At 53.2% G+C, this 23,818-nt stretch overlaps 4 protein-coding genes across 19 annotated transcripts; 1 reads left to right on the top strand and 3 right to left on the bottom strand.

Moving 5' to 3' along the window:
* Positions 1-2,320: 2,320 nt before the first annotated feature.
* Positions 2,321-11,246, bottom strand: ZNF70 (zinc finger protein 70). Of its 5 annotated transcripts, none has more exons than XM_082697717.1 (2): positions 10,360-11,246; positions 2,321-7,013 (listed from the first exon to the last, which is right to left on the bottom strand). In XM_082697717.1, the coding sequence occupies exon 2, from the start codon at positions 6,934-6,936 to the stop codon at positions 5,590-5,592; it is 1,347 nt and encodes a 448-aa protein (XP_082553843.1). In that variant the 5' UTR covers positions 6,937-7,013; positions 10,360-11,246; the 3' UTR covers positions 2,321-5,589. The 5 variants fall into 5 exon arrangements, with proteins under 5 accessions (XP_082553843.1, XP_082553844.1, XP_082553845.1 ...); XM_082697718.1 differs by having other exon boundaries at positions 10,145-11,246; XM_082697719.1 differs by having other exon boundaries at positions 9,926-10,367.
* Positions 11,247-11,925: 679 nt separating this feature from the next.
* On the bottom strand, positions 11,926-16,878 carry VPREB3 (V-set pre-B cell surrogate light chain 3). Of its 2 annotated transcripts, none has more exons than XM_082697789.1 (3): positions 16,746-16,878; positions 14,457-14,587; positions 11,926-12,377 (listed from the first exon to the last, which is right to left on the bottom strand). In XM_082697789.1, exons 2-3 carry the CDS (start codon positions 14,512-14,514, stop codon positions 12,061-12,063), a joined length of 375 nt encoding a protein of 124 aa, XP_082553915.1. In that variant the 5' UTR covers positions 14,515-14,587; positions 16,746-16,878; the 3' UTR covers positions 11,926-12,060. The 2 variants fall into 2 exon arrangements, with proteins under 2 accessions (XP_082553915.1, XP_082553914.1); XM_082697788.1 differs by lacking the exon at positions 14,457-14,587 and adding an exon at positions 13,101-13,228 and having other exon boundaries at positions 16,746-16,762.
* Positions 15,504-19,644, top strand: LOC309847468 (uncharacterized protein C22orf15). 10 transcript variants are annotated; one of them, XM_082697784.1, is made up of 7 exons: positions 15,504-15,902; positions 17,254-17,280; positions 17,885-17,971; positions 18,065-18,202; positions 18,438-18,512; positions 18,593-18,753; positions 19,093-19,644. In XM_082697784.1, the coding sequence occupies exons 2-6, from the start codon at positions 17,256-17,258 to the stop codon at positions 18,730-18,732; spliced, it is 465 nt and encodes a 154-aa protein (XP_082553910.1). In that variant the 5' UTR covers positions 15,504-15,902; positions 17,254-17,255; the 3' UTR covers positions 18,733-18,753; positions 19,093-19,644. The 10 variants fall into 10 exon arrangements, with proteins under 10 accessions (XP_082553910.1, XP_082553909.1, XP_082553904.1 ...); XM_082697783.1 differs by lacking the exon at positions 15,504-15,902 and adding an exon at positions 16,796-17,070; XM_082697778.1 differs by lacking the exons at positions 15,504-15,902; positions 17,885-17,971 and adding an exon at positions 16,946-17,070 and having other exon boundaries at positions 19,096-19,644.
* CHCHD10 (coiled-coil-helix-coiled-coil-helix domain containing 10) lies at positions 19,615-22,258 on the bottom strand. 2 transcript variants are annotated; one of them, XM_082697791.1, is made up of 5 exons: positions 22,200-22,258; positions 21,454-22,006; positions 20,968-21,175; positions 19,934-20,081; positions 19,615-19,831 (listed from the first exon to the last, which is right to left on the bottom strand). In XM_082697791.1, the coding sequence occupies exons 2-5, from the start codon at positions 21,492-21,494 to the stop codon at positions 19,812-19,814; spliced, it is 417 nt and encodes a 138-aa protein (XP_082553917.1). In that variant the 5' UTR covers positions 21,495-22,006; positions 22,200-22,258; the 3' UTR covers positions 19,615-19,811. The 2 variants fall into 2 exon arrangements, with proteins under 2 accessions (XP_082553917.1, XP_082553916.1); XM_082697790.1 differs by lacking the exon at positions 22,200-22,258 and having other exon boundaries at positions 21,454-22,041.
* Between the last annotated feature and the right edge of the window lie 1,560 nt (positions 22,259-23,818).

The following is a 23,818-nucleotide window of genomic DNA, read 5'->3' on the forward strand; positions in this document are numbered from 1 at the left end:
ACTCAGGTAAATGGAAGATGGGCCATCAGAGGGAGGGAGAGGCATTGGGCTTTATTTATAAGACCCACACAAACCCCCACCAGCCTCCAGGAAGGCAACTGTGCCCCCTTTCTACCTCCAGCACAAGCCTAGTACAACTCTTCACTTTTGGGGGTGCCTACAGTCCTGTGAGAAGACCCACCCAGAACCACACAAGGGACCACTTCCTTTTCCAAGAGGCAATGTGAGGGTTACATAAGGAGCACCTTACTACTTGGCTGTTTGTGACTCACTCTCACTTCAGGGGTTCCAGGACCTGGAAGACCTAAGTGAGGTCCAGAAGGCAGAAACGGTGGTGCTTCCAGTCATCTCCAGGGAGAAGGTGAAGCCTGGCTAAGGTTGTTCATAAAGGGAAGCAGGGACTGAAAGACACTTCACTTGGGGAGCTCTGGTAACAACATTTCACGTGTTTGCAGACGGCCACCAGAAGGCACTTCGGGACCTCAGAAGGCAGGCAACCCCCAAGGGGGAGGGCGTGGACCCTGGACAGTCTTCATGTGCTCCCCACCAGCATTCTGAGTGTGTGCAAGGGGATGGCCTCTGGTGCAGTAGGCATGGTCCACGTCCCAACACCCCAATTCCGCACTCACCAGGCAGCCTTCTTATGCAGTGTCCTGGGTCATTAGATACTGAAGTTGGGGTTCTCCGACAAGAAAAGGGCTTCTCTTTCCCCATCCCCAGTAATTCTATGTGTTGGCATTCTGGCAAATACATATATCCACCTTTTGTGACGTTGGTGAACGTCCACTTGTCCCCAAGGGCTGAGCAGCTCCGAGCGAACAGAGAATACTTGGTTTTCACTTTGGACTGTGGTGACTAAACCACTTGCCACCTGAAAAGTCCTGCCAAGAGCTGCCCAAGGCTGCAGCAGAACCTCCAGAATTCCTCCTTCTCACAGCTTCCGGGGAGATCTGACACCAAAGCACCTCACTTATGCCATAGTCATGGCCTCTGTTTCCCCACCTGCCACAGGAGGGGCCGAGTGACCATATTCTCGAGCCTCTGCAATTGTGACAGTGCTTCCCCCTACCACCGCAGGAGAAGGGGAAGGGGGAAGGATGACCAAGGAAGCCACCTGGGACAGAGAGGTGATGGGGATGTGGGTTATGCAATCGGGGTTCCCGCTTCTCGTCCAGATGACTATACGTTGACTTGGGGGGTGTGGGGAGGGATCTGTGAGGTCTAATTCTTTGCTACATCTGGCAGTTTTTTTCTAAAAAGTAAGCCACAAGGTACCATTCCAAGTTATGTTTAAAGAACTTTGGGAGTGAGAATCGAAAATTGAAATATTTCAATCCTCTTTGCCCCCAGTTTGCCACACAGGTTTGTATGTCTGACTCCTCTGAGTTCCACAGGGCTGTGAGGGGCATCAGCCAGGTGCACTGCAGCCAGAGGCTGACTTCAAGAGTGGGCTCAGGACAGAGCCTGGCATTGACCAAGGCAGGAAGGAGCGGTGTCCCCAACGACATACCCTCAGGATCCCCAGAAATAATACTCCACACATGGTGAATAGCTCCTAGAGATGAGGCTTAAGTGAGCATGGCCTCTTCTGGGTTAAGTGAGTTCATCTATATAAAAACATAAGCATGAAGATAAATTATGCCTTACTCTAAATTGTGATATGAGTACTTCTTGCATAAAAAGAAAAAGAATTATAAAATCAGAAAATAAAATCCAACATTTTGCTGTTTATAAGTTATACAGCAAAATATATGCACAAATTTTGAAAATAAAATGCTGAGTGAAAGCAACTCTCATGCAGATGCAAATTGAAAAAAGCAAGGGGCTTCAATTGTAGTATCTGGAAAAGAGAAATGTAAGCTAGAAGCATTCAAAGAGGGCAGAGAAAGGCACAATTTTTCAATATAGTACTATTAAATATATATGCTCCAAATATCCTGGTACTTACTTAGTGATACCCTGCTTCTCAAAAAGGATTTGAGGAAACTGCAGATCACATCTAACATTACAACAACAAACATAAAATAGAAACAATTGAAGTGAAACAGAAATAACAAAGTAAAAAACACAAAATCAGATTATGATCTGATCATGTCAGTGAATGCTCCTAACTGTTTGGGGGCTCACAGAGCCTTTCCAGAATGTGGGGAATGCTACATGTCCCCCCAACCCCTGACCCCGAACAATCCATTCACATTCATAACCCCCAGCTTTGTTCCACCCTCTATGCCGACTCTACAATAGACCTGCGTGCTCCTGGGCTCCTGGGCAGTATGCAGACCCCAGGTTAAGAAATGTAAAGTAAACAACAGAGAAAATATGAACTTGAATAAAGTAATTTTAAAAAAAGTTAACAAATAGAATGGATGGAGTACAAACCCATTTCTTGAGAGTACACAAATGCTTTATAAAAACTGATCGTATCTTCAGGCCCAGCGTTGTTCTATGGGCACTTAGAAATGTTGATACCACAGCACAGTAAGAAAGAACGGCAATGACCTATGCAGTCATCACTTGGAAGTACAGAAAAAATAACAACCCTTGGGCCAAAAGGCAATTCCTCATATGGTAACAAGAACTTGCATGTGTCAAGTTGAAAGAATGCAGAAAAAGCTCTAAGAAAAAAGTCCTAGACCAGAGTACCTGCATTTACTAGAAATATTAAAAATATGATTAGCTATAGCTAAATAAATTTAGAAATATAAAATATGAAGTTAAAAAAAAAAGAGCAGACAATACATACACTTGGACAAAACCATCCAATTAGTCAACAAAACCGAAAGCCAGAGCTTTATAAAACTCAACATCTGCCATTAGAAGGAAAAAAAAAAATGTAAGACAAACAAAAACAACAACTAAATCCCAGGACAATTAAAATGTTACCAGGATGTTCTCTTGTAATACTATACTGTTCCAGAACCTAAATAAATTGAAGGATTTGAAAATATATAAAAGTAAAGGAATACGAACAGAAGGGACTAGGTCCTGCTCAGTCTTTGAAAAGTACCTGGTTCCACCATGGTTATGGGAGAATCCATCCACCCTTCTGAAAAGGGGGTCTCAATGTTACATAAATTGTCAAGAGGAAGGAGGAGACGGGGGTCAGGGGATGAGGAGGAGGCAAAAGTGCATATCCCAAAACGCAAGAAGGGCATAAAATGAGCTAAGGGAAGCTGGGAGACAAGGGAGCGTCCAGGCAGGGCCTGAAGCCCCTGTGGTCTGTTCCAAAGGAGCAAGCCAGATTGGCTGAAATGGGGGCTTATCCGTAGAACAGCCCCTGAGGGTTGGTTTTAAGGAAAGTGGTGGCATGTGCAAAAAGCTTTAGGAAAATCAATTTGGCTGGGGTGTGCAGAAGCACACGGAGAGACATCAAAGGTAGGAAACTGACTGCCAGGTGAGGACAGGCCTGGCCAAGGCGAGGTCAAATGGGAGTGCCAAGGAGGTAGATCTTGTGGGGGGTGCTGCTGTTCCACCCACGCTGAGCAGGGGTCTCAACTCTCTCTGCACTTTTAGTAAGTGACTGCAGACCCTCAGTGCAGGCCACCTGACTATAATACGTGGGGCCAGCTGGTCAGGCTGGTCTAGCTGGTGGTACAGTAGGTTCTAGGAGACCCGGGTGCTGGCTCGAGGTTTCACACATTCATGCAACAGAGAGGAGCTTGACAGGAGCAGCTGCTGTCCCCATGGCTGGGATGCCCGCTGTCATCCCCCCAGCTGGAGACCTGGCCTTTTAAAGTCTCCAGCCTGCCAAGCTCCACTTACTAAGTAACCATTACTTGTCCATTTGTATTCATCAAAACAATACATGATCGCCAAGCTGAGCTGAAACAGCCAGTATTCCCATGATGGGGGTCATGGAATCCCAGCCATAAACTTTTGGAAAACTTCAGAATTGCTCAGAATGGCACTGAGGAGCCTGGGGGAAGGCAGTACCAAAGAGATCCTGGTGGACACACGAAGGCCCAAGGACCAGGGCCAGACACCTCTCAACCAGCCAGACATGGTTCAGCCTGTGCCGATTCCTGGAAGAAGGGAGGTGTGGGTCCTGAGACAGAATGGCCACCTTCAAACTCTGCTCATGCCCAGCACATTTGGGAGATGCTGGGGTCGTGACGATGCCTAGCATAGGGCTCACACCCTGGCTATGTACTAGAACATTCTAATCACCTAGGGAGATTTAAAAACATACCACTGTCTGAGCCCCACCTCTGGGGATGCCAACTGAATTGGTCTAGGCAGGCAGCAGGCAATGGTAATTTTTGAGCAAAGCCTGAGGAGAGGAGAGAAGCATGGGGATGCAGGCCGCACAGACCACACTGATGATGGGGAGAGCTTTAGGATGGCATCTGGAAAGAGTCCCTTTGTGGGAGGTGGCCCCACAGGGCACCCACAGCCCTGGGGGCAGGCAGGAGGGAGTAATGGAAAGCCTGAGTCTCGGTTCAACAAGAGGGTGGGCTACAGGCCCTGGCATCCAGGGAACCAGCAGGGGTGCCTCTCCTGCCTTTAGGAAATAGATCTCTGGCTAGGGCAAGGGTCCCTCTTGGTCTCCATCCTCAACTGCCAGTTGCCAAAGAACTTCCTGGCTGGTTTCATTCTGAACAGGAGTCAGCCAGGTCCCAATAGCCCCATCTCACAGATTGAGAAACAGAGCCTTGGAGCTTCCTCAAGGTCACACAAGTAGGAGGAGTGGAACTGGGATCTGAACTGACTGGATGGCCATGTTTCCCACGTCCCCCAGCACTACAGAGTCACTGGACCAGAAACCGGCCATGGAGCCGACCTACGCACGCTGTGGTCTGGGGAGCCCTAGGTCTTGTGGAGAGGTTATAACTGGAGGGCACTAATGCCTTAGACCAGGCTGAGTCAAAGCCAAGGTCAAATGTCCTCTGGCCTACAGGACCAAACCTCTACCATCCTATGAAAGAGCCATCTGCCAGAAACTATTCTTATTCTAACCCAGAACAGGGATCAAGAGACCATGCCAGGGGCTTGCCACCCTCTTCCCCAACCCCATAATGAGTCCTTTCAGACCCTCCCTTTCTTCTGTAAGGGAGGTTGTTGGTTGTCCCCACCAATGCTCAAGGCAGGTGGAAGATTCCATTTTGCTGTTAACTACTTCCAGATTCATTTTTCTTTAGCGGATTTGGACCGTGAACACAGTTCTGTCTTCTCAAAATGCCAGACGGCAGCTGACATTAGAGTCCATCTGACATTTTTGTGTGTTTCACTCAACTTTCTCCCTCTGTTTATTCTTCTGGATTTTGACAAGGGCAAAGAGATGGCAAAACCCAATCTCCTAGGCTTGGGAGTCAAATGTGAATGACTTGAAGGCCAGGTCTCTTTTGGGGTATGCTTCTGTTTCAGAGGCCTTCCCATTACTCCACCCTCCCTGCCACTCAGTAAACCGGCCGTATGTGGAATGCCTGGGGGTCCGTGAGGGGGCCTGGCTGCTAGTGTGTGTGGCCAGAAGTGCTGGGGGTGGCACATTTCCATTCGGCCCTGGGATCAGGGAGGTGGGCAGGGTCTTTGACGATGGGGTATGGGCTCCATCTGGGAAAGGGTCTCAAGCTTTGGTGTGAGTTCCTCCTTCTAGAGCTTCTCCCCAGCATGGATTTTCTGATGCCGAATAAGGTGTGAGCTTCCCCTGAAGGACTTGCCACATTTGTTACACTCGTAGGGCTTCTCTCTGGTGTGGGTTTTATAGTGCTCAATAAGGGCTGACCTGTGCCGGAAGGCTTTGCCACACTCGTTGCATGCGTAAGGTTTCTTTCCAGTGTGGATTCTCTGGTGCTGAATGAGGGCAGAGCTGTGGCAGAAAGCCTTCCCACACTGGCCACACTCATAGGGCTTCTCCCCAGTGTGGATGCGCTGGTGCTCAATGAGGGAGGAGCTCTGGCTGAAAGCTTTCCCACACTTATGGCATTTGTAGGGTTTTTCACCGGTGTGGGTCTTACGATGTTCAATGAGGTTGGAGCTCTGGCTGAAGGCCTTCCCACACTCTTCACATTTGTAAGGTTTCTTCCCAGTGTGAATCCTCTGGTGCCGAATGAGGTGGGACCTGTGACAAAAGGCTTTCCCACAGAGATCGCATTCGTGAGGTTTCTTGAGCGTGTGGATTTTCCGATGCTGGCTCAGGCCGGAGCTCTGGTTGAAGGATTTCCCACATTCCTTACACTGATAAGGTTTCTCTCCTGTATGGATTCTCTCGTGTTTTCTGAGACTTGAGCTCCGGCTGAAATCCTTCCCACATTCCCTACACTCGTACGGTCTCTTTCCAGTGTGGGTTTTCTGGTGTTGTGTGAGGGCTGAGCTCTGGCGAAAGGCTTTTCCGCATTCCCGGCATTCATAGGGCTTCTCCCCAGTGTGAATGATCTGATGTCTGAGAAGGTGTGAGCTCTGGCTGAAGGCCTTCCCACACTCACAGCACTCATAGGGCTTCTCCCCGGTATGAATCACCAGGTGCCTGAGGAGGTGTGAGCTCTGGCTGAAGGCCTTCCCACATTCCCGACATGCATAGGGTTTTGCGGGTGGTGCAGTTCTGTGAGGCTCGTTAGGTCCTGAGTGTGCCCTGTTCGCCTTCTCACAATTGTGTTTACTGGGTTCCTCTCCACTGTGGATTATCTGACACATACTAAGGTCTGATTTCTGGAAGAAGGTTGGGCTGAAGATGTCATCATCCTGGGGTCTGTTCACCGGGGGAGTACTCTGATGCTGAACAGGGCTTGAGCATAAGCTGAAATTGCCCTCATAATCGTCATGTTCCTCGTCTTGTTCCCCGAGAGGGATCTCCTTATAAATAACAGCCATTTGCTCTAAACCTCTTTCCTGAAGAAAAGGATCCCCCAGGTCCTCCTCTGGGAAGAGTCCTTGCTGCATCTCTAAGCTGTCCCCAAACACAAAGGTCTCACCAAACTTGGCTGCTGGGGGAACCTCCATTGTGAATCTAGTGTCACCCCCAATAACTGTATTTCTTGAAAGATCGTCTTCTTAAGGGCACTTACTGTCCTCCCAATCTGAGAAGAAAACAAGGAACATTGTCAAGTCTGCAGATCAGGGCCCTAGGACGTACCTCCTGCCTGTGCCAGAATCTATCATGGACTAAACGAAATAGGTATAAGATCCAAGCTGGCCCTTGAGATGATCCCCACTGAGTTAGAGACAAGTCTGATTTATCAGAAACACGACAAAGAAGATGGACAGAATCAAGTGCTATACCATGGGATCTAGAATCTAAAGACTGAAGGGGTTCAGAAAGGTAGACGAGACCAGAAGTGGAGCCACTGTGGAAAGGGGGCAAGATTCTGGCTAATGGAGGATCTTGACGATGGCAGTTTTTGAGAGTACAAACTTCCCTCCTCTACTAGGTTAGCTGCAGCCCCTCCAATCAGGTGCCCAAGCCACAACCCTGGGAGTCAGCCTAGACCTTCCCCCTCTCTCACCCCATACATCTAGTCTGTCCATTTCCTGAGGCTCTATGAAGAGGTCTCTGTCTCTCTGTCAGTCTGCAGCTGAGGCCTCATGCAGTTCCCCAGGATCACTTCAATGCTCACTGCCCAAATGACCACCAACCCCCAGCTTCTACTCCTCCCTCAGGTCTGTTCTCTACCTTGACACCAGCGTCAAATACCCCAAACACAGGCCCGATCATCTGCCTCAGGATCTCACGGCAGCCCAAAGCCTTCACAAAGCCCTTCGCACTAGCCGTCCCAGCCCCAGATCCAGCCTCTCCTTCCATGTAGCCCTAGCTGCTGCTTCATGCTCCTAACAGGTTCCCCTCCCGTCTCAGATTGCCACTGGCTCATCTTCCCAGACCCAGTCTTTTTTTTTTTTTTTAAAGATTTTATTTATTTATTTGACAGACAGAGATCACAAGTAGGCAGAGAGGCAGGCAGAGAGAGAAGGGAGGAAGCAGGCTCCCTGCAGAGCAGAGAGCCTGATGCGGGGCTAGATCCCAGGACCCTGGGATCATGACCTGAGCCAAAGGCAGAGGCTTTAACCCACTGAGCCACCAGGCGCCCCCAGACTCAGTCTTAATGTCCCTTTTTCTGTACCCTAAGTCTGGTGATCTCAGGCTCAGGGACCTGCAGAGCTCGGTGCACGTGTCCATCAAAGCACTCACAACCCTGGATGGCAAACATGCTGCCTGAGAGCTCCCTGGGGGCAAGTACTGTGCTCCTTCAACGTGAAGCCCCCAGCCCCCAGCATAACAGGACAATTTCCACTGAATGGAAGAAAAGTCATGTTTTCCTGCTAGAACTGATGGCTACACTTTTTTGAGGGGAGGGGGGCACAGAACTCTATTCAAATAAATCATCTGGGAGATACAAATAAATAAAAGATAAAAGCAGAGATGCTCCAGTTAATGGGGGTTGTTTTCATAGGGACATGGACGGATCCCGGAACACCCCCCATTCCACTGTGGTGGCCTCCAAGGGAGCCTCTCACGACCTCATTCAGAAATTGCTGTGCAAGGGGCGCCTGGGTGGCTCAGTGGGTTAACCCCTGTCTTCAGCTCAGGTCATGATCTCAGGGTCCTGGGATCGAGCCCTGTATCGGGCTCTCTGCTCAGCAGGGAGCCTGCTTCTCCCTCTTTCTCTGCCTGCCCCTCTGCCTACTTGTGATCTCTCTTTTTCTGTCGAATAAATAAAAAATAAAATCTTAAAAAAAACAAAACAGAGGGGCGCCTGGGTGGCTCAGTGGATTAAGCCGCTTCCCTTCCTCTCTCCTACTGTGATCTCTCTCTGTCAAATAAATAAATAAAATCTTAAAAAAAAAAAGATTAAAAAACAAAACAGAAATTGCTATGCAAGCTGAAGGGAAACCCCAGGAATCATAACAATAACAGCTCATGTTTATTAAGCATCTACTATGTGCTGGGCACTACTAGACCTTCTATAAGCACATGTGCATTTAATCCTCACAATTCTATATACAAAGATACTATTAGCAGTACACTGAAGCGTAGACAAGCAGCTCAAAAACACACTAAATTAATCAGCATAGTCGCAATGGAGCTCATTCCTATTTGGAAACAATTTTTTTTTTTAATGAATAATCAGGCGATACGAAGGCCAGGTGTGGAAAAAAAGCACAGAACTGAAGTATTCTCAAAAATTCTTTGATCACTTATCTCCCTTTCCCCTCTTCTTCAGCAACCAGAATCTCCCATCCTTCAGGTTCTCTAGATTAATCTCATTGGGTCTAACAACCCACTGATTTCATCCTGGCTCTCCACTTCTAGTCCACCCTTCCCTGTCTAGCTTAGACTCTATTGTGGATCGAACCACAGACTCTGACCAGCATCACGTTCCTCACCTCCTTGCCCTGCTGCAACCAGCCGCCAAATACCAAAGCTCTCCGCCAATTCCTCCTAAGATGTTAAATGTTGCCAAAGAAAATCATAGGACTGTGTACTGCACCAAGACAAATTTCAAGTTTCCAATTCCAGCTGGGACTTCAGCATCTTCAGCTCTTCCATCCAGTGACCTCCTTATGGCCAATCCCTCTATTCTCAGACCTCACTTTCCCACCCCTTTTGGCAGTGCTCACCAAAAGCTCCCTTCTCAAAACCCTTCATTTCAGAAGTTGCAAATTGGCAGCCTGAGGATCCTGTCACAGACACGTTTTGTTTGGCTTGGGAAAGAGCTGGAACTTTTTCTTTTTGTTTGACTTAGCTGCCAATATTAGAAACTCTGTAGGTTTCAGGCTTTCTCTTGAAAACCTGAAAGATGTGATAAAATGGGTCTACCCTGTCATTAAACCCTCCTTGCATACCTGAACGCCTCAAGATTTTGAGCCCCCCACCCCCTTTCCCACATCCTTCTTTATTCCCTTCATTTTTTAAAGTTCTTTCCCCCACTCCCTGTTTTGATGCTCTCCGATCCCTTTTTCTTGGATCTGTGATTACAACTCTTCTTCCACCCACCTGTTAAATCCTGATGTTTCCAAGGTTCCCTCCTTAGGGGTTTCCCATTCCCACTATAGACCACCTACATGCTGAAGTCTCCACGCCGTTCACGAAGTTGGCGATCCTTTATCTATCCTCAACAATGTCTTAAATATTTTGGGACCGAAGATCCCAAGGTCTGGAACCCCAACTTCCCACCTCTCTCGGGGCCTTCCTCGGCTTCTCCTGTATGCTCACCCTATGCTTCAGGGAGCCCTCGGGGCCTGGGCACCCGGGAGACCCTCGGTCCCGTCAGGGTTTCCTGGCTGGAGGCCCGCGGGCGGCTGCGGACACGCACACGCCGCTCGAGAGGCGACGCGGAGCCCCTACAGGCTTCCCACCGATGGGGGACGCCCATACCCAGGGCCACCGGAGGGACAGGTGGTCACACTGGCTGACGCGGAGCCACTCACCTGGGCCTGGGCGGGGCCGCTCACCTGGGCCTGGGCGGGGCCGCGGGCGGGCGGGGCGGGGCCCCACCAGAGCTGCTCCAACCCGCGGCCGACCCGGCCTAGCTCAGAGGCAGCTGCTGACGCGGAGCCCGCGGCTGCCCGAGAGCCCGGAGCCCCGCCCCCCACCCGCGGGCACTTCCGGGACCGCTCTAGGCCGCGTGGAGGTCCCTACGTCTCGGTGCTCCTGCGGCCCCTGGCGTCCGCGAACTTAGGCGCCACGACTCTAGGTTCCAAGGCTGGGACTGGTGGTCTCTGGGCGGTTCCCAGAACAAATCCTGGTCTTGGGGGAGACAGCTGGTTAGCCGTTGGCGGGAGTGCAGAAGAGGCAACTGAGGCCGGGAAGGGCGGGCGGACGGGCGGGCGTAGAGCCGCAGGCAGGCAGCCAAGTTCCCGCTGCACTTGCCCTACGGGTGGGGGCGAGCTAGAGGCCACGCGGGCGGCGGGGGTCTTCGGGAGAAGGGAAGGGGTAACTAGAGTTGTGGAGCCTGTCACTTCGCGCAGGCCCAGGGGTCCTGCATGATTCACCCTTCCTGGGTAACCTGGTCCTGCCTGCCGAGCTGGTACCAGCAGAGACAGACGAGAAGGGGCCGAGTGAGGACCCAGGAGACAGCTGGGAGTGGAGGCTGGACCCTGGAGACCCGGAACTCCAGTGCATGTGAGGGATGACCTCCAGACATAGCCGCCTCTTAAAGGAACCGGGAGGGACGAACAGTGTGTTTTTGAAGCCCGCTCCAACACCTCCCAACCCCCACCACACACCCAGACTCTCAGCTCTGCTTCTAATAAGGATTGCTCTCCTACCCAGTGCCCCCTACTCGGCCCAGTTGCTCAGGTACAGCCTTCCCCGCGTGTGGGAGAACTGGTCAGGGAGAGGGGCACAGGCCTACCACTGGTGACCAGAAGAACACACATTCCTAATGGGAGAGATGCTGCCCAGGGGCACCTGGGTGGGTCAGTCAGTTAAGCGGATGCCTTCAGCTCAGGTTATGATGCCAGGGTCGTGGGATCAGGTCCCACATCAGACTCCCTGCTCAGTAGGGAGCCTGCTTCATCCTCTCTGCCTGCTGCTCTGCCTAATTGTGATCTCTTTCTGTCAAATAAATAAATAAATAAAACACTTAGAAAGCTAGAGATGCTGCCACCTGCAATGAGCACCCTCTGTCCGAGCTCCGGGGTGCCTCCGAGTGGCCCCACCCCACATACATACTCATACCCCTCCATGCCCCATAAAGGAGTAAGCAGGGGCTCCATAAGAACCCAGTCCAGCCACCCCTTGAGCGCTGAACCACAACCAGCCATGCAGAGCTGGGAACAGCAAGAGCTGGTTCCTTTTTCTCTTCCTCCAGCTCCTCAGGTCACAGGAAGCCCAGTCTAAGCCCCCTGGGGGCCAGTGGAGAGGCTGGACCCCGCCCCAAGGATCTCAGGTGCTTCCTCTTCTGTAACAATCCCCAGAATCCCTACCCCCACACTCCCAGTCACTTTTTCAGCAGGAATTTCATGGCCCTCAGAATAGTTACTGTTCATATGTTTGATATTATTCTTTTTTACATGTTTAATACTGTTAACCCATTTTACAGAGGAGAGTTCAAAGTTTGGAAAAAGAGGGGCGCCCAAGATGAGAGTGCAGGAATGAGAGGCAGACAAGAAGCCCACACTCCACCCCTAGGATGTGTAAGCCACAGAGCAGTAATAATCTGCGTCGTCCTCGGGCTGCACGGGGCTGATGATCAGGATGCAGGCATTGTGGGCGGCGTCTGTGGCTGCCGAGAAGCGGTCAGGGATGTCAGGGGGCCGGTGGTAGTCGTCCTCTGAGCGGTAGTAGAGGAGGTATCGGGGGGCACTGCCTGCCCGTTGCTGATACCAAGACACGCCGTACTCCCCGATGGTGGCATGGCTGGGGCTGAGCATGCAGGAGAGTTGAGCCACTTGGCCTGGAAAGACCAGCAGTGCATCTGGCTGGGGTAAGCCTGGCTGAGAGACTGAGAGAGAGAGAGAGAGACTCGTGGGCTCCTTTCTTCCTGTCCCCACCCCACAAAGGCTTGGTCTCTCTCCAAGGAGACTCTGACCCCCAAAAGGCTCACAGACCTGTGCATAGAATTGAGATGGGTGGGGCACAAAGCTGACAACCCCCAAGTCCTCATTTGTGCTATGTTCCCAAGAATCTGTGTTCAGTTGAGCACCTAGAGTTCAGAGTGTGGGACTGGTGGCCTCTGAGTCCTTCTCTGCCAGCCCCCATTCCTTACCCCTCAGTCACACTGGCTCTTCCAGACTCTGGCTACTGTCACCACCCAGAAGCCTCCTGGGCTGTCCCATCCTTCAGGTCAACCTCAGATAACTGGCTGCTAGGAATCTTGTCAAGGGTAGTTTGTCTTTGAGGCCCTTGGGGTAGCTTCCCACGTGAAAAACTAAAAAGGTGACCAATCAATTCCAATTTCTTCTGAGACCCCAAAGAATCAGAATCTAAAGGGATCCTAACAATCTGCTCGTTCCCCATTCACAAATGGGGAAACTGAGGCCCACACCGAGAACTGACATGCCCCGAGTCTAGGACAGAGTTATTTGTAGCTAGTTCTCCCCTCCATCTTAATGCCCCTTCTAGAACCCTCCCACTGCCCACATCAATTTGTTTCTTTGCAGGGGCCTTCTGGAGCCCATGCCATCCCCCACCCGACCCCAGGTGAGCCAGGCCTGGGGGATCTCACCAGATAGGAGGGTCCCAGTCAGAAGGAGGGCCAGATGCCAGCAGGCCATGGCCAGAGGCAGGGAGGCAGACAGGAGTTGCTCTGTTGGGAGTGTCCCAGGTGCTTCAGAGCCCAAGCAGGGGAAGCCCCTGGACCATGACAAGGCATGCAAATCAGCCCATTGACTGGGGGTGGGGGCATGGGGGTACAGTGGCTGGGGCCCAACGGCGGGCCCTATCTTCCCAAATGTGGATGGCCTGGCCCCACAGGGCCTCCTGAGAACAGAAATCCAGACATACACGTGCAATTATAGTGGGTAGATGCTTTTTTATTGAGGTGTAACTCACGTAGGGTAAGGTGCACAGATTTTTAAGTGTATGCCTTGATGATTTTCCTAATATTTTAATTTATTTATTTTAGAGAGAGAGAATAGGGGAGGAGCAGGGGGAGAAGGAGAAGCAGACTCTATGCTGAGAGTGGAGCCCGACGTGGGTCTCGATCCCATGACCCTGAAACCATCACCCGAGCCTCAACTAAGGGTCAAATACTCAACCGACTGTACTACCCAGGCACTCCTGGCTAGATTATTTTATTTATACTTATACCCTGCAACCTCTACTCAGATGACAATTTAGAATGTTTCTATCTCCCCAGAAGGCTCCCTCATGTGCCTTCCCCATCAGTAACAGGCTCTCTAACCCCAAGGGTAACCATCATTCTGATTTCAATCACTTAGATCAATTTTGCTTGCTCTAGAATGCCAACTCTAGGGAATGGCAGTGTGTTCCTGTTGCCCCTCCTTCTTCCGTTCAGCGTTATAAGAGTCACCCATATGTGTACAGCAGTGTCTAATTTATTCTCATGGTTGTATGTGGATAGACCACCGCAAAGCCATACCTTTCCCATTCTTCTGTTAATAGACAATTGGGTGCTTTCCAGTCTTTAGCCATTACAAATAAAACTGCTGGTGCACCTGTGTTCTCATTTCTTCTGGTAGACACCCAGGACAGAAGTTGCTGGACGGAGGGAACATGCGCATTTATCTCTAGTAGATAACTACTAGTGTTCCAATGGGGTTGTACGGATCTTGCGCTCCCCCTCAGCAGGTGGGAGAAGTCTGGAGACATCCTCACTAGTACTTAACGTGGTCAGCTCCTTTAACTTGCCAGACCAAGGTACCTGGGTGGTTCAGTTGGTTAAGCATCTGCCTTTGGCTGGAGTCATGATCCCAGGTCCTGGGCTCCCTGCTCCATGGGAAGCTGGCTTCTCCCTCTCCCACTCCCCCTGCTTATGTTCTCTCTCTCATTGTGTCTGTCTCTGTCAAATAAACAAATAAGAAAATAATAGAGATAAAGAAACTACAGGGCTCTCTCTTACCTTCTGCCTGCTGACCCAGTGTGGGTGCTTCCCTATGTGTCCCTCTGTGGTGCCCCATGCCCCATGCTCTAGAGATCTGCAGGGAACACTTTTCTCAAAGGCAATCTCCTGGCCTGCTGGCCTTAGCATACCTAAATAAGTATAAAAGTAATTAAAACAGCACGTTCTCATTAACTCAAAGCCTTGAGAGCTCCCTTGGGGGAGGTTATAAAGCCCCACCTCCCTGAAACGGGTCCCATTCTGTCTCTAACATCTCCTTAGGGCATTTCCAAGACACTAAGTTCAAAGACTCCTTCATGGCAGCACTGGAAATGAACCCTTGAGACAACAAGGATGGTTGCTGGAGCTGAGGCTTCAGGGTTCTGCATGGACATTCTTCTGGAATTTGGTTGCCACCCCTCCTGACCTGTGGTCTGCCGGACACAGGTCCCCAGGGACAGTGGTGTCCAGTGTTTAAATAAATCTGCAAAATACTATTTGTTGTCACAGTGCTCATTCTGAGCACTTGCAGCATTCTGAGCCCTTTTTTTTTTTTTTAAAGATTTTATTTCTTTGACACACAGAGAGAGATCACAAGTAGGCAGAGAGTCAGGCAGAGAGAGAGGGGGACACAGGTTCCCCGCTGAGCAGAGAGCCTGCTGTGGAGCTCAATCCCAGGACCCTGAGATTATGACTTGAGCTGAAGGCAGCGGCTTAATCCACTGAACCACCCAGGTGCCCCTACCCCTTTTTTTAATACATACTTTTTTAAAAGATTTTATTTGTGACAGAGAGAGATAGAGAGGGAACACAAGCCACAGGGGAGCTGGAGAGGGAGAAGGGGCTCCCAGGGAGCCTGATGTGGGGCTCAATCCCAGGACGCTGGGGTCATGAGTTGAGCTGAAGGCAGACGCTTAAGGACTGAGCCACCCAGATGCCACCCCCACGCCCCAAGGTAGCACTTTAAAGTGTTAGCATGTTTAAGCATGCAACTCTTAATCTCAGGGATCAAACCCCACACTGGGTGTGGAGTTTACTAAGAAATAAAAGAACAGAAAAGAAAGAAGAAAAGGGGCGCCTGGGTGGCTCAGTGGAAGCCTCAGCCTTCAGCTCAGGTCATGATCCCAGGATCCTGGGATCGAGCCCAGCATCGGGCTCTCTGCTCTGCAGGGAGCCTGCTTCCTCCTCCTCTCTCTGCCTGCTTCTCTACTTGTGATCTACGTCTGTCAAATAAATAAATAAAATCTTTAGAAAAAAAAGAAAGAAGGAAGGAAAGAAAGAGAAAGAAGGAAGGAAGGAAGGGGGGAAGAAAGGAAAAGAGAAAAGAGTTACCACATTTAATCCTCAGGAGGACTCTGCGGAGCCGTGTTCTTACTGCCCATCCCCCACGGAGGCGGAGCACTGAGCTGAGTGCTGGGTGAGCTGCTCCGAGGATCCAGTCCTCCTCTGGAGTCAGTGGCCCAGCGGGTAGGACATATAGCCTAATCACCCTGGTAGGGAGTGAGGGGGGCGGTGCATTTCTAAAACCTTGGGGAAAGGGAGCTGGCAAAGGTCAGAAGCCTGCTCCAGATGCCTACCTGGCACTCTGGCTGAAGGGGTCTGGTAGGGGCTCATGGAGAGGGGGCAGGAGACAGAAACCGAGAGAAGGAGAGGGTGCTAAGGGGGAGGAAGGAAAGAAGACGATGAAGAGAAGAGAAAGGGGGAGAGAAAGTCAAAGAATGGATGGGCATGGATGGAGAGGCAGAGAAACACAATATCCTGTCCGCCAATGTCTATCCTGGCTTTATGCGTAACTGCAAAAAACTGAGAACTATCCAAACAATAGCAGGTGAATGGATCAACACACAGGCCCACCCTGACAATGGGACCTTCCTCAGCAGCAAGAAGGAACGAGCTGTTGAGTGACTTGCGTGCTGAGTGAGAGAGACCAGACTCCAAAGACTCCATGCTGCATGATTCCCTTTATACAATTCTGGAAAAGGCAGCGGCAGGACACAGAGCCATGGTGTCCAGAGGCTGGCACGGACTACAAGGGGGCATAAAGGAATTTGGGGGCTGGGGATGAGGGAAATGATCTGCCTCCCGAATGCAGTGGTGGTTCTATGAGATTTGTCAAAACTGGAAAACACGAAAAAGTGAATTTTACTGTATATAAATCATAGCTCAAGAAACTTGCCCAAACAAGGAGAGAAACAAGGACAGAAGGAAAAAGAGGGGAGGGTGGACGTGAGGAGAAAGGCAGAGAGGGCAGGGAAGTGAGGACAGGGAAGGGGGCCTTGAGAAGGGATCGCCATCAGGCCATAGCCTTACCTGCTCATAGTTTTCCCAGGACCCACTTTCAGCCTGGGAGCTCTGTCCCTCTCTCTACTGGTGGGGGGATGTGGTCTTGGGCCATCCCTGGACCACAAGCCTTGAACCCCCATTGCAGCCCTGCCTTAGGGAGTGCCTGTACTCCTGCACCAGATCCTGTTACCGGGATACTGTGGGGTGGGGGAAGGCATTTCCTGCCTAGATGACTTGGCAGCTCCCACTGCCATGGAGACCAACTTGGAAGCTGGGAGGGCCTCAGGCTCCTCGGGTTGCTCTGAAGCAGCAGGCAAGAGGAAGAGGAAGCCAAAAGGACCCCTTTAGACTGGTAGAGTCTAGACCTAAGGGTGGCCAAGCAAGGACCTAAGCCCGATCCGCCCACCTATTCCCCCCAACACACATTTCCTGGCAGTGCCATTCTCCCCATTAGATCTCAGCCCTAGATCCTTCCATAGCTGGAAAGTCAGATTAGGGGATCAAAGCCCCCACATCTGTCTCCTCTCTCCTACAGCCATGTTTATCAAAGTGATGTTTGGAGGTAAGTGGGGTCCCCTGTCCCTACAGATGGGTAGGGGGGTGGTACATTCAGAGGCTTGCTTCCCTCTGACCTGGGGGAGATTAGGGAGGCAGTGTGGGGAAGGGGGATGCACTTGTGTAAAAGGATGGGGGAAGGTTAGGGAAACAGCTCTATGAGGAGACAGAGAGAGTGCTTGGAGTCCGTTGTGGGGCAACCCTGATGGCTGGGTCCTGGGAAATTCTCATGGCTCCTCTAGAGGACCAACCACCACGTCACCATGGGGTGTGTTGTTGAACTACACAATCTCTAATTCGGTGGGTGGTCAAGCTTCAGGGTTCATCAGGCACCTCAAGTTCTGGCCACAGTTGCAGATTTCCCGACTTCCAGTGGCAGGTGGGGCTGGGATGGGAGGTGAGGTCCTGTGCAGAGGCAGCACTGCGTGCAGGAGACAGGAGCTGTGTGCCCTGGTCACTGACACCTCAAGAGATGGATGGAGGAGGGTCCAGGCTCAATAATGGAGCCCTATTCTCTGCTCTGGTGAGAGAAGGGATGGAAGAGAGACAGATGGTCCCAGATTGGGGGCAAGGCGGGGGTCGCATTCACTCACTTCTGCCCACCCCTACAGCTGGCTGCTGGGAGCTGGTGAACACCTGGTGCAGCCCCGTGACCCTCAGAGCCCACTTGAGGCAGAGGGGGCAGGTGCCCCCGGATGGTGAGGGGGCAGGGAGGGATGCTGGGGAAGAGGGGCCAAGGGCCCGCCGGCAGAGATGCCAGCCCTGTCTTGCCTCCCTTTCTGCCTTCCCAGCAATCATTGCCCTCCTGGCTGAGGACGGGCACTTGGTGAGTCTGGATGAAGGACTGGAGGAGGGGGCATCCCCGGCCCCTTCCATGGGCAGCCCCCTGCTGCAGGAGCGTGGAACCTATGTCCTCGTGCAGATCTTCAGTAAGTGGGGCCCAAAATCTCCCCCTGGAGTTATGTTAGAATGAGGGAGGGGGGCAGCAGTTGAGACCACCCAAGGCCCTGGCCAGCCCCCCACCTTTGGCCAGGACCTGGCTCTGACCCTTTCCATCCAATGCCTTGTCGGCGGCCCCAGCCAGGCCGAGCAAACAGGTCCAGAGTGAGAGGTGGGGGTGCGAACTAGCAGGCCGGTCAGGAATTGGTCTTCCTCCCTCCACAGAAGGGGAGGGTGGAGCCCCCACCCGCTATGAGTCCCTCCTGGAGAACCTTGATGACCAGTATCCAGAGCTTGCAGGTGAGTGTCACGGTTGAACCCCAGGGGGAGGGTGCACCTTTTCCCCAGCACCCATAGGTAGGGCTTCCTGGGCCTTCCAGAGGAGCTTCGCCACCTGTCAGGCCTACACCCTGCAAGTGATGGCCGGAAGAGGCGCACGAGCACTCGGCGTGGGCACCAGGAGCAAGGTCCCCTTTCAAGGCCACGAAGGATGGGCTCCCTGCCATCCAGGACCCGCTAGTTGGGGCCAGAAGCTGGCCAGGTAAGGAGGAGACACGGACACCTGGGGGGATGCTCACACCCAGGGACAGGCTTATGTGTGCCGATATACCACAACCACCATCCCCTTTACCCCCCCCCCCACACACACACACAAATACCAACAAGGTGGAATATACTGGCCCAAAAGACATCCCTACCGCTCCACTTGACTCTGAGTACCCAAGTTCAGGAACATCCTCCATGGCCTGGAGATATCAAATAGAGCCTAGCACACAGTAGGTGCTCAAGGCAGGGCTGATGCACTCAATGAAGGCAGCAGCCCAGAGCACGTGATCGTGAGGTCTGCCTTGGCTGTGCAGGGCCTGCTCGTCTGTTCCAGCAGGTCCTGTGATCTGGAACATCACAGCCAAGTGGCTGAGCTGGACTCCGATCCAAGGGGGTTGGCCGTGACCTCTACCATGTGATCAGGCCCAAAGAGCTGCCCAGGGCCATTCTTGCAGAATCTGGACTTACGAAGAAGTTGCATCAGCCAGAGGGGCAAGGTCATGGAGTAGCTGTGAGGGCACTATGGGGGAGTGCCCCCCAAAATGTGGGTGCAGAGAAAGGGATCCAGAGGCAGAGACAAGGGTGAAGGGAGAGGAGGCAGCCCTGAGAGCAGAAGACAACAAAGAGGCTTATCCAGGGATTCCAGTCCCCAGAGTCAGATGCCCTTGGGGGTCCAGGCTAATGCCTCACTCCTATCTGGACTGTCCAAGGTCATCAGATTACAACAGCCCTCCTCTCCAGCCCCCACCCAGGATGTCAGCTTAAGGTAAAGCAATTCAACCTCACAGATGGACGTCCGGTGATGCTCTTTGACCCCACCCCAGCAGACAGGCTAGTGAGAGGACACACGGCAGGCTACAGTCTAAAATAAACTCTTTTAATTGCACATCTGTGTCTCCGGTCATTTGCGGGGTGAGAAACACCCTCCTCACTCCCAATCCCAGCTATGTGGGTACAATCTGACGTCATGGTCCAGCTGTCGGTGAAGGGGGGAGGGTGGGTGGGAGGTTGCAGGGCTGGCTCATGGATCTGCACCAGTCTGCACCTGTCTCTTCAGGGCAGGGAGCTCAGACCTGCAGAGAGAGAGGGGTGGCACGGGCCAGTGGTCAGCCTGCAGGTACAACATGAGGGACTGCCCTTCCCACTCCAGCCTGGGTCAGGGGCTGCCCGCTCACCGTGGTTGTATTTGCACTGCTTCAAAGCCTCGCTGAAGCCCTCACATAGGGACAGGTCACTCTGAGTGGTGGAGCAGTCCAGGAACTGCTTGATCTCGTAGGCGCAGGGCCCCATCTGCAGGGGCTGGGGGCCAGGCCGGGTGGGAGCCTAGAGTATGGCACAGGAGGCAGCAAAGTCGGCTCCAGGTTGGCACCCAGAAGTGGGCTCCAATGCTGGGGGCCACCAGCTTCTCCCCACACCCCCAGCCCAGGTGCCCCTGGGCTCCCTGGCAGGCTGAGTGACTCAGGGGCCAGCCTGCCCTGTCCAGTCCCAGCTGCTCTGAGAATCAGGAGCCCACAACCCTTTCAAACCGACTCAGCTGATGGCTAGTGCCGGTATGGACAGCATTTTCCAATTCCCTCATAATGGGCTCACTGAGTAAGCAGGGCCTGAGAGATGGGAGAAGGCTCTAGAAAAGCTGAGCGTTGTGCTTGTACTCTAGGCGTATAAGCCCCACCCCCACAAGTAATAGCAGCTTACAGGCTCAGCCAAAGCAATCCTCATGACCCCTGACCCTGCCACTAAGCCACATTTGGCTCAGGACTAATGGGGTGCCCAGTAGGGCAACAGTGAACAGGAAATGGGGCTCAGACCTGCTGCTGGCTACCCCTTGCCCTTGGGATGTGGGGACTAGAGGGCAGAACCTGGGAATGGGGAGAGTGGGGACTCAGAACTTCAACATTCCTCCACCAGGGTTAGGTTACCTTGAGCCACTCTCTGAATTGCTAAGGGCTTTGGTTTCCCCATTTTTAAAAAGCTGCTTGGTCCCTAGAAGTCTAGGGACCTTGGCCTCAGGAAAGGGGCTAGGAGAGCCTGCCTGTGATCAACAGGGTGCTAAAAACAGAGAGAGGAAAAAGACCCTTCTTGGAAAAGTCCTGGGCCTGAAGCAGCTCTGAAGGTGCCAGGGCACTTTTCGCTGGACATTCCAGCAGGTTCCTACTAGTGTGACCCTTATGGGAAGTCCGCCTCAGTTTCTCCTGAGCCCGCTGCTCACCTGCTGGGCGGCAGGCTGGGCGGGCTCTGAGCTCCCCCCGCTGAAGGCTCCGGTCAGGGCACTACCCACGACGTGTCCCACAGCCGAGCCCACGGCCACCCCAGCGGCCGTGGACGCCATCTGCGCCATCAAGCCGGGCTGGCCAGACGAGGCGGGGGCCGGTGCAGGGGCCGAAGGCGGCGGGTGCGCGGGCGGGTGAACAGTGCGGCTGCGGGGTAGGGAGTAATTAAGTAGGATTAATCGCGGCCGGACCCCTAACTGGGGCCCCAGGGGCCCGCAGCTCCTGGACACGAACCCCGTCTTCCCCCTCCTCCCCTCTTCGCCCCGAGGGTGGGCGACCACCCTCTTAAGACACGCGGTTGCGGCACCCCGCCCCTCCCCCACCAAGATGGCGCAGCAGCCGCCAAGGTCAATCTATTGCGCCCTTGCGCAGGAGTGCCCACGTTTCCCTAGCCCCCTCCCCAACCGCTCCTGTCCCGCTCACACCTGGCTGGCCGGGCGGTCGCGCTTCGGCTCCCCCGGGGCATGATGGAGGTGAGACGCAACCAAGCGCAATCAGAGACGGCAACAGTGACAGCGGTTCTGTCTCGTGGACGAACGCGGCACCGCTAAACACTGCGGCGCAAGGGGGCGGAGCCTAGGGGACACGCCTCCAGAGGGAGTGGCTGAGCGTGGGGCGGTGCTCACCTTCACGCGGGTCTCCGAGACCTGTCCCTTACAGCGTCACCTCGTCTCAGTACCCTTCTTACCTGGCGGTGTTATCCTGCGCTCTCTGCGCCTGGCCCGAGCTGTGTGGGTCCTGGGGACTCGGGCCAATGCTGCAAAGTGCCGAGGGCTGACCCCGCGGTGATGGGCCAAGTCCCTTCAAAAACCACCTCTGAGGGCACCCGGGTGCCTCAGTCTTTAAGCTTCTGACTTTGGCTGGAGTCATGATCCCAGGGTCCTGGCATAGAGTTTCACAACGGGCTTCCTGCTTGGCGGGAAGTCTGCTTCTCCCTTTCCCACTCCCCTCGTTTGTGTTCCCTCTCTCGCCGTCACTCTGTCAAATAAATAAATAAAATCTTAAAAAAAAAAAAAAATCCACCACCGCGGAGCCCAGGGAGTGGAGTTGGTTGCTGTCCGATCGCCAGGGAAGAAATAGACAGGGAGGCGACCGGATGAAGCCAGCAAGGGAGTGGCACCAGGCGCCAGACAAGGCTTTGGTCCCCCTCCTATGGACTGGGTTTACCCACTACGACTTGACCTCAGGGTCCTCCGCCGGGGAGGAGGGCAGCGGGGCTAGAGGGGAACCCAGCTGGGAAGAAATACCCAAAGGAAGGCCCGGCGGGATTCTTTCCCAGAGCTCCCGCCAGGGGGCGCCCGGAGCCCCTCTTCGACTCCCTGGTTCAAGTGCATGGCAACCCTGAGAAGCCTTGCGCAGTACCCTTCTGGGAGGGGGGGGGGGATGACCGCCCCCTCCGTTTCGCCCCGCACCCCGCCTGACACCCTAACCCGCAAAACGGGCGCAGCGCCAGACACTGACAGCGTTTACGGGACATACAAGCAGCATGCCCATTCCAAAGGTGCCCAGAGGCGTTTGAATCCTGCGGCCTGGGGATTTTACCATCTTGGTTCCAGGCCAAGGGAAGGGTGGAGGTGCGGATTTAGGACGCTTCCCAGCCCTTCAGGAACTTGAGGTTTATGGTTTTTTTTTTCTGAGTGATTTCTCGGTGACCATATTATTACCCTTGGCTGAGAGGAGCTCTGATTTCTTTACCCTCCTCTATCACTGTCCCATGTGTCGTGGGGTGGGAGGTGGGTACAGGGCTTGTGGCACCAGGATTGTAGGGAGGATGAAATCACCCCAAGCAAAAGTGAGTCACTTTAAAGAAATAGATGGCTAACACTTGAGGTCTGTCTTCTCTTTCCTCTGTGGAGCCTTCCTGGAGAGGCTATGAGGACTCCCAGGACTGGGACCAGTAGGGAGGGGTTGAGTGGATCTGATTGCCCCCCTCTCCCTCTTTGACTCTTTCCCTTACTCGGCCCAGACTGGGTGCCCACAGTCTCACCTTGCAGCTTCTCAGGAACCTGCCTGGCAGGATGGGAGCCACTGCCTGGGTCTGGGCTGTACATGGTTGCCATTGATGGAGCAGATTGCCTTAGTGAAGTGACAAGGCCCCAGGTAATGAGAGCAGAGGATCCCTTCCAGAATATGGACACCACCCTCTCCTTTGATTTTCACCTCCTTTCTCTCAGATCTCAGGGGTCTGACCCCTAGGGCCCCTAGGGTTAGTCTCTTGGGCAGCTGGTGCCCCACTCAGACTCTGTCCCCCCACCTACCTCAGCCTGCTGATAGCACCCTCCCTCCCCACCCCTTCTCTTGCCTGTTGGTCTGGGAAAGCCTGATCTGGTCCCTTCCTCTTGGGCCCTCAGTTTTCCCATTTACAAACTGTAGTTCTGTTCCAAGCTGGGGGGCTGGCCAGCCTCCTCCTTATGCCTCATTTTCCCTTGAGACACATCCTGGTATCAGAAGGGCTGTTGTGGCATCTTCCAGATGGATCAGCTAAGGCTGTACCAGGTAGAACTTGCCCATGGGAACAACCACCTGTCATAGGCTAGCAATAGGTCAGAGGTCAGGCCATCAGGGAGACCAGCTAGGGAAAGCCTTCCAAAGGTGGGGGGTAGGGACTAGAAGGAGTAAAATCCCAACTTCTCTCAGACTCCCCATAGCACAGCAGGGAAACTGAGGCCCGGAGTTGCGCCAGTTAGCTTGGGTCACCCAGCACTGGGCCTCAGAGACTCAGGCTCTGCCCGACCCCTGGAAGGACTGGGTCCCCGGCCCCCTGCCCCACCCGGGCCAGCCGCTCCCCGT

The sequence above is a fragment of the Mustela nivalis genome, assembly GCF_964662115.1.
Source record: "Mustela nivalis genome assembly, chromosome: 14".
Taxonomy (NCBI): Eukaryota; Metazoa; Chordata; class Mammalia; order Carnivora; family Mustelidae; genus Mustela; species Mustela nivalis.